We start from the raw sequence: 8,734 nt of genomic DNA, 5'->3' as shown, positions 1-8,734 counted from the left end.
TTTTACTTTTTTTTTTTTCCCTTTTTGTTTTTATACAATAGATCTTCCTTGTTCTTCGTCGCTTCATTCAAAGTATTATATCTGTCGCTAAAGATTTACTGATAACACTGTTCTGTTTTCTTTTTTTTTTTTTTTATACGCTACCTCACATTAATTACACGCAGCTTGCTGTTTTTGTTTCATGCGAGCTTCGATTTCAGGTCTAAAGTGCCGAATGAGTCCTTGAACAGGCCACGCAGCACCATCGGCTAAAGCACAAATCGTGTGCAATTCAATTTGCTTAGTTAATTCCCAAAGCATATCTATCTCGTGATCTTCAGCGTTTCCTTTCTGGAACCTAAATCAAACGAAGTAATATATATGCCACCGTTAATTTATTACATATACATGTAAATAGGTAATTTCTGACACGAACCTTTGTAAAATTTTATACATCCAACTTATGCCTTCGCGACAAGGTGTACACTGACCGCAAGATTCGTGTTTATAAAAGCTAATCAAACGAGTTATAGCTTTGATAATGTCAGTTTGCTTGTTCATTACAATGACTGCAGCTGTCCCAAATGCACTTTGTACACGAATAAGATCGTCAAAATCTAATAGTACAGTATCGCAGACGCTATAATTTAAAAATGAAATTAATTAACAAATAACTTTGATGGATCCCATACCTATATAATATTACCTCTTTGGAATGACTGGAGTTGAAGATCCTCCAGGAATTACACCTAATAAATTATCCCAACCACCTATTACACCTCCTGCATGTCTTTCGATTAATTCTTTTAAAGGAATGGACATCTCTTCTTCTACAGTGCAGGGATTATTTACGTGACCAGAAATATTGAAAAGTTTGGTACCATGATTACGTGGCCTTCCAAATGATGCAAACCAAGCACCACCTCGTCGGCATATTGTCTAAGAAGATATAAGATTAATCAAGGAATAAAAAAAGAATGTAATTATTTCGTAAACAAATAAATTAATAAAATATACCGGTGCTACTGCTACTGTCTCAACATTGGTAACTGTAGTTGGACATCCAAATAAACCGACGTCTGCCGGAAAAGGTGGCTTTAGTCTAGGTTTACCCTGCTTTCCTTCGATAGACTCGATAAGAGCTGTCTCTTCTCCGCATATATATGCTCCTGCTCCACGTTGTACGAAGATGTCAAAATTATAACCAGAACCGCAAGCATTCTTTCCAATTAATCCTGCTTGATAAGCTTCTGCAATAGCAACTTGCATATTTGATGCTTCGTTATAAAATTCACCACGAATGTAAATGTATGCTGCACAAGCTCCCATAGCACGACCAGCGATTAAACAACCCTCTACGAGTTTGTGCGGATCATGTCGCAAAATTTCACGATCTTTACATGTTCCTGGTTCTCCTTCATCTCCATTAATTACTAAATACTTTGGCCTTCCATCTGATGGTTTATTCATAAAGGACCATTTCATGCCAGAGGGAAAACCAGCTCCCCCTCGGCCTCTTAATCCTGAAACCTTAATCTCATTGATGATCCAATCTGCTCCCTTATCTAATATTTCTTTTGTCTTATACCAATCGCCCCTCTTCAATGCACCCTTTAACCTCCAATCATGTCTGCCATATAAATTGGTAAAGATACGATCTTCATCGGCCAAAGGACCACCGACTTTCTGTCAACGAAAAGATTCTTCGAAATATTTACAATCAAAATTATAACTCCTGTAAATTTAATTAATTTAACAACTAGCTTACTTTTCCCTCAGGTGCAGCATCAGCAAAGGATCTCTGTTGCTGATTAGTTAATGTCGATCCAAAGAGACCTATAAAGTTATTAAAATTGTTTCATTACATAACCTTCTCTAACCTAGAAAAAGCAATGCGTAGAACCGTTATATCAACGTAAACTCTCAATATAATACGCACAAATAATAAAATTTATAACATTTTTGTTTTTCAATAGTTTGTATTAATAGGAAACTACGATAAATGAGAATAATCACCTAATTGCCTCTTTGGAATCTTAAAACAGCGTACTATGGCACCCGCCATTTTGCCATTTGCCAAATCCAAGTCAAGTTGACGTCTAACGCCATACAGCGTTATTCAAATACATTACGACATCTAATGATAAGAAAAGAAATCTTCGCAGCAGTTTCGAAAATCTATTATTAAATAAATACTAAAATAGTATACTTTAGTTTAATAAAAATACAAAATATAAGTTGTTACTAATATTGAATGATCACGCAAACTGAATCATTGTTGAGTAATAAAATTAAATATAATTCGATGATATTTGCGTTGGATTACAATTCTATATTCTAACATATTTTACATCGCAAGTGATACCGAATTATAGAAATAATTGTTCAAAAATATTACGAATACGTAATATTAGAAAAATATGAAAAATCTTACGAAGAGAGGAAGAGAAAGATACGACGATGCTTATAGAACGAGCGATCAAAATGAAATGAAAGGTTACCTTGATCTATACTATAAAGGTTACCTACGATCTATAATAGACAAGGATGTATTATTATAAATAAACACAGATGCTTTGTCTGTAAACTCTATCCAATTAAGAGTACAAATCGGATCAATACTTTTCTATATATTTTAATATTCATATAATATTGTTTACTTCTATTTCTCAAATTTCAATTCTCTCATTCTCTCTCTCTCTCTTTCTCTCTCTCTCTCTCTCTCTCTCTTTTTCTTTCTTTCTTTCTATTTCTCACTTTCTCTCTCCCTCTCTCTCTTTCTCTGTTCGATATGTCTCTGATGTTCGATATTATCGATTATTAACGCTATCTAGCGGTCGATTTTGAAATCATGCTCCTGACGTTAGGCAACACATTTAATTAAACGTTATCTAACTTTTAATAATCCTTTTTTTTTTTTTTAATTACAAACTAATTAATACTAAATAATTAGATAGTACACATATAGTTAATAAAAAAAGAGAAAGAGTAAAAAAAAAGAAAAGAACAAAAAGAATCGTTCATTTTTTGCAACGTTGTCTATTACTACATCATACTTTTTCTATGTACATTTTGGAGATTAAATCGAGTAATTAGAAGAAAGTTTAGCTTATTTAAAGCGGCTGTAAACGCAAATGAGTAAGAGAGAGAGAGAGAGAGAGAGAGAGAGAGAGAGAGAAAGAGAGAAAGAGAGAGAATAAGAGTGAGAGTATACAAAAGAAAAGAAAATATTTAAAGACAAAAAAAAAATAAAAAAGAAAGGAAGTAAAAACAAAAGAAAAAAAGAAAAAAAAAAGAAAGGTCGAGGCTAGGAGATCGCTTCACTTAATAATAATAAAAATCATATCTTTTGCAGCGTATATACAATATTTGCGATACGTAATGAACTAAACTAAAATAAGTCAGCGTTGTTATCGGTTACGTAGATAATATATATACATATATATATATATATATATACATATATATATATATATATATATATATATATATATATTATATATATTATATATAAAATATACTCGCGGGCATCGGAAGGAAAAGAGCGCGAAAAAAAGAAAAAAAAAGAGAGAAAGAGAGAGAGAGAGAGAGAGAAAGAGAGAAAGAAAAAAAAGAATCGCTTCTTAATTCTAAAATAATCGAAAAATTCGATCGATGCGCGTTCGAATGTTATTACATTGGAGGGGATGTACGTATGCATATGTACATGCTATGCCGCGAGCCTGCTCATCGGCCGAAATACTGCACGGTGCTCTGTAACATTAAAATGAATAAATCGCCGCTAGAGAAATGAATTACGTCGTATGTTGGTTGCATTGTCGCTTGAAATCGTTCGCAAGAGAAAAAAAAAAAAAAAAGAAAAAAAAAATTATTATCGTTCGTGAACGTGGTACGAAAAAAAAAAAAAATGATTTCGTATTGACACTGGCGAGAAGAAATCTCGACGACTTTTCTCAATTTAATTCGAACGTAACGGAGATCTTAATCTTCTCGTGGAGTCATGGATAAACGCAGTCCCATGGCAACCATGCTGAATTTTGAGTATTCTCTTTTGGGTGTCTTCATTGTTGCTCGTTATCGTTTTCTCATTTCTTTTTTTCTTTTTTCTTTTTTGTTTTTTTTTTCCTTCATTTTCTGTTTTCTTTTTTTTCTTTTCTTCTTTTTTTTTTTTTTTTTTTTTATTTTTTTATTTTTGTTTCTTTTTTTTGTTTTTTCGTAATGAAATCCATCTAAAAAAAATTACTCTTATCAGCTTGGAAAACCATCGTTGATAATTCGCTAAGAGAGGACGGGTAGAAGGGAGGAGGAGGAGCAGGAGGAGGAGGAGGAAGAGGAGGAGGAGGAAGAGGAGGAGGAGGAGGAGAAGCTCGTTCACCATCAATGCGTATAATAGTATCGACGTTTAAATGCTGACTAGTAGATTTTCGTCTCGTTGGAGCACATAATCGTGTTACAGATTGCAATGCTTTCTAGACGAATTAGGTATAGCGCTGTCAAAAAGTTAACGAACGAACGAACGAACGAGAGAGAAAGAGAAAGAGAGAGAAAGAGGGGGAAATAGAGAAGAGAAAAATTGCGTGTGTACGTACAAAATGATATGCGAACGTATGATATATACGGAGGAATCGCACGGTTATGGAAACGCATGCACTTAATGCACGCTACGAGTCTCTTCTCTAAATACACGAGTAGGGAGGAAGAAAATAGAGAGAGAGAAAGAGAGAGAGAGAGAGAGAAAGAAGAAAAAATTACATAAAAAAAAAAGACACAGAAAATAAGAGAAAAAGGGGGAAAAAAAAAAGAAAGAAAGAAAGAAAGAAAGAAAGAAAATATACACGTTATCGTCCATCGACTTCTTTCGCAATATAAAGCAAACGTTAATGCAAACGTTTGCTCAAAGGCACAGGATCATTCGATTGATCCCAAACGGTACGACATCTCGTAGATTTCCTCCAATGTGGCAACTGTATACCCAATCTCTTGCACTCGTGAACGTACGCCATGAAAGACTCGCAATAACAGTGCTCGGTCGGGCACTCGCACATATCCTGAAGACATGCTTTATAGTACATCGTTGGATTGACTTTCTTGTGGCAGGGATCAAAGATCTGCGACCTTAAGCGATTGCACAATCTGTAAGAGGAGGAATACGTTATTTCGTTTTAATATCTATTACAATATTATAATTTAATAAAAAAGATTTTGTTTCTTTAAAACGTATCGTTCAATTTGATCTTTACCGATGATCCTTTCTCCCTCTACAACGTCTCTCCCTCTCTGAATTAACTGTCCGCGAACGAGAGCACATCTTCTTTGCCCCAACGGCCCAGGATTGACCGAACGGTTGAGGATCTTGTAATAATCTACCACGTCGTGTCGTGAAATCGTCTTTCGGTAAAGAATTAAAGTTTCCACATAATCCGCATAATCTACCTCTGTACGATGTAGACGCTGATATCTCAAGGAAACTTATACCATCCCAAAGAACTTTAATACCAATCTGTGTATTTACGATTATGCTGTCGGCCGTTCTGTTAACGTCGAGCTTGTTTGGCACGCTGTACGGCACGTCGACCTTCTTACCGTTCACTTTTACCTTCATCTTCTGACCCAGATTCACCTTAAGATCGCCGATCTTAATGTGGGGAATTCATAGATAATGAACGATAAATAAATGACATGTTCTCTAACGGGGACAGATTCTATTGCGTAATATATATATATCTTATATACCTTCATGGCTATCGTTTTCGTCCATGCCGAAGATCTCGTCGAACCTGCGTCATTCGTCACGCGTATGCTAAACGTATGTCCGACGCAGTCGCTAGCCAATTGATACTTGCACGCGCCTTTGAAGCTAAAGAATTTACCGTCGAAGGTGCGGTAATGGGGGTCACCAAACACAGTACACACACCATCACCTGTTCCAAGATATATACATTTATTCTTTGTCACTCGTTAAACAATTTTCTAGAATATATATATATATATATATATATATATATATATATATATATATATCGATATATAGATTTCAAGTAAACTCACTTTCCACGCAACGAGGACAACACTGTCCTTCGGGATGCTCCAATCTCGAATTTGGTGGACACGGTAGGTTCAATGGTGGGCACATCGGCATAGCGCATCGTACCTTACCCTGCATGCAAGCGCATGCCTTGCAGGAATCAAGCTTCCAAGTTTCGCCATCCTGCCTAGGTCAAAAAAAAAACATTTAAACTCGATTGCCGTCAACGATTTGATAACGATTTTTTTTCTTTTTCTTTTTCTTTTTCTTTCTAAATGATCCATGTTAGATCCAATGAATTTATAGAGATACAATACTCGCCCCATAAGTTCTGCCGCCGTACGTGCAAGATGCCCGACTTTCCTCGACTAAAGGACATTGAGGACAACAACGACTTGGCAATGTTATCTGATGCTCGCTGGTGCATTCCAATACCGGACATGTTTCCTTTGTGCATGATATCACGGAATTGGTACAAATGCAACGTGTACACTCGTCGACGTAGAATTGAGAACCAGAATTATGAACGGCTGTACCCAACATGCAAGCACCTTTAGGAGGTGATAAAAATCTTCCACTGCCTATCGATGATTTATTAGATCAATAAAATTATGATAACGTTAAAAAATATTCAAAATAATTATGCTTTTATTGCAATAAATCTTATTCTTTTCACCTTTGCAATGAGGACAACAATCTCCGGATTCATGAACGATTCTAGAAGCTGGACAATGAAGAACAGGACAGGCTTGTTTGGCGCAAGTTAATCGGCCCATGTTACATCTACAGGTCACACAGGGATCCTCGGTTGTGGTGACAGATCTCTCTGCCGTTACTTTTTGACCGTTCACGTAACATCCTGTGATTAAGGATTAAGATAGTTAAAAAAAAAAAAAAAGAAAAAACAGGAAGAAAAGTAAACAAAAGTTGTTAACTATTATAGATTTTGTATAACGAAATGTATAATACCTGGACATACAGGACAACATTGTCCAGGCGCAGCTGGTATTGGTTTTGAACAAGGCGTGTAACATCGTAGCCTAGATTCGGTGATAACCCCAGCTTTACAAGTGAAGATCCGGCATGGGTCATTTCCTTCGGTCCACTCTGTCTCGGACTCGTGATAAACTCCATTTCGTAGGCAGCCTTTATTTTAATCGCATTTTAACGTGTTAAAATAATAATCAAAATAATATAATACTTCCTCTTCAATGGTAAATCTTGGATTGTTTTTTTTTTTTTTTTTTTTTTTTTTTTTTTTTTTAGAGAAATTAAAGAAAGAGAATGGGATGATTAAAAGAAGAGCATTGAGTATTTTTCCAATGAAGTATCATTCTCTAAGTTTTGTCATCGGAGAATGAAGCGCTCGACAACGGGACTTACTTACGTCACAATTAACATAATTAATAGAGATTGATAAGAGGACGGAGCATCTGTCAGCGAGTCTTAGCGTAAACAGTTCCTCGAGTTTATCGCGGTGTCGACGAACAGAAGAGCCTTTGTGCCTTAAAACAATGCTTCCCACTCCTTGAACTCCCTTCTCTTTCTCTCTCTCTCTCTCTCTCTCTCTCTCTCTCTCTCTCTCTCTCTCTTCCTCGGAATATAAAAAGACACAGGACAGTGTCGCTAACTTGCCCTCGCCTTTTAGCTTGATTATCTTCATTAGCGTAACGTACCTTTGCACCTGTGGCAACACTCGTCGTCCCGGGATTCCAGTAGGGTATAACAACCTTCGGTACTGGGACATTGATGCTTCAAACACTCAACGAATCCGTTCTACAAACAAGCAAAATAAAAATAATCTAAAAGCGTGATAGTTTATGAAAAATTTTTTAATAAATAAATAAATAAATAAATAGAAAAGAAAAATAAAGAAAATCACCAGGTCCACCGATGTGCATTCTATATGAGGATAATAAAGGAAAAAAAAATGATCGAACCCAAAAAAAAAGAAAAAAAGAAAAAGAAAAGAAGAAAAGAAAGGACAGGTAGGTAGTAGTACGAGTGAAAAAGTTAGGAAAAAAAAAAAAAAAAAAAAAAAAAAAAGAGAATTATTTGAAAGAAAAGAGAAAAAAAAGAAATTGGAACTTTTAGATTCAATCGATAAATCATTTTTTCCCATTGAAATGTACTTCCATACAAAGGGATATTTTTATCGATCGAAATTTTTCTTTTCTGTTTTGTTTTTTTTTCTTTTTTGTTTCCTCCCCCCTCCCATCATTCTCTCTCTCTCTCTCTCTCTCTCTCTCTCTCTCTCTCTCTCTCTCTCTCTCTCTCTATCTCAATTCCTTTTTTTCCCTTGCTACTTCAAAGGGTAGAAAAGAAAATATGAATTGAAAATTCTTACACGAGACTCGGAGTCAATCGTCGAGTCAATGAACGAAAGGAGGAGATAAGTAAAAGAACGACGAGCAGCAGCAACTCGTTGTGGCGTCTGCGTTGAGTCTCGCACGCGTTCTTCTCTCCTTCGTAAGATCGAGAACATAAAATCTATCGTCGGACCGGGTGGTCCAAGTGGAAATTCTTCGGTCTGACCTCTACCAAAAGCGGGCCACCAACTTCTTTAACCTCTTTCAACCATTAACACAAGCCGACGCAAGTGAGCGAGCAAATGCAACGCAATTGCGTATCGTAATACCATCGGACTTCCCTTTTTGTATGTTCCGTGTGAAAGGGAGAGGAGAAAAAAAAAGAAAAGAGAGAAAAAGAAAAAAGGAAACAAGAAAGAAC

At 35.8% G+C, this 8,734-nt stretch overlaps 2 protein-coding genes across 10 annotated transcripts in view; both read right to left on the bottom strand.

Moving 5' to 3' along the window:
* Positions 1-2,116, bottom strand: LOC124953826 (NADH dehydrogenase [ubiquinone] flavoprotein 1, mitochondrial). The gene is made up of 6 exons (XM_047505788.1): positions 1,996-2,116; positions 1,748-1,815; positions 997-1,665; positions 686-918; positions 416-619; positions 1-337 (listed from the first exon to the last, which is right to left on the bottom strand). The coding sequence occupies exons 1-6, from the start codon at positions 2,042-2,044 to the stop codon at positions 151-153; spliced, it is 1,410 nt and encodes a 469-aa protein (XP_047361744.1). The 5' UTR covers positions 2,045-2,116; the 3' UTR covers positions 1-150.
* Positions 2,018-8,734, bottom strand: part of LOC124953823 (BMP-binding endothelial regulator protein) — a 27,085-nt gene continuing 20,368 nt past the window's right edge. For 7 of the 9 annotated variants that reach the window (XM_047505773.1, XM_047505774.1, XM_047505778.1 and 4 more), the window contains 8 exons: positions 7,681-7,780; positions 6,974-7,150; positions 6,681-6,863; positions 6,326-6,585; positions 6,028-6,187; positions 5,713-5,900; positions 5,220-5,614; positions 2,252-5,112 (listed from right to left, as the gene is read on the bottom strand). In XM_047505773.1, coding sequence (XP_047361729.1) covers positions 4,857-5,112; positions 5,220-5,614; positions 5,713-5,900; positions 6,028-6,187; positions 6,326-6,585; positions 6,681-6,863; positions 6,974-7,150; positions 7,681-7,780 — 1,719 coding nt within the window. In that variant the 3' untranslated portion in view covers positions 2,252-4,856. Of the gene's footprint in view, positions 2,158-2,251; positions 5,113-5,219; positions 5,615-5,712; positions 5,901-6,027; positions 6,188-6,325; positions 6,586-6,680; positions 6,864-6,973; positions 7,151-7,680; positions 7,781-8,734 lie in introns of those variants that run through there. The other 2 variants (XM_047505780.1, XM_047505776.1) reach the window with 2 other exon arrangements.

Source organism: Vespa velutina, chromosome 13 (assembly GCF_912470025.1).
Source record: "Vespa velutina chromosome 13, iVesVel2.1, whole genome shotgun sequence".
Lineage (NCBI taxonomy): Eukaryota > Metazoa > Arthropoda > Insecta > Hymenoptera > Vespidae > Vespa > Vespa velutina.
This window is presented reverse-complemented; position numbering and strand designations above follow the sequence as displayed.

What these genes read in the sequence shown, in the direction of transcription:
- LOC124953826 (XM_047505788.1), bottom strand. Translation starts at nt 2,044, where the DNA reads ATGGCGGGTGCCATAGTACGCTGTTTTAAGATTCCAAAGAGGCAATTA. An exon ending in ATGCTGCACCTGAGGGAAAA is followed by an intron (nt 1,666 to 1,747) that starts GTAAGCTAGTTG and finishes TTTCGTTGACAG; the next exon opens with AAAGTCGGTGGTCCTTTGGC. An exon ending in AGACAGTAGCAGTAGCACCG is followed by an intron (nt 919 to 996) that starts GTATATTTTATT and finishes ATATCTTCTTAG; the next exon opens with ACAATATGCCGACGAGGTGG.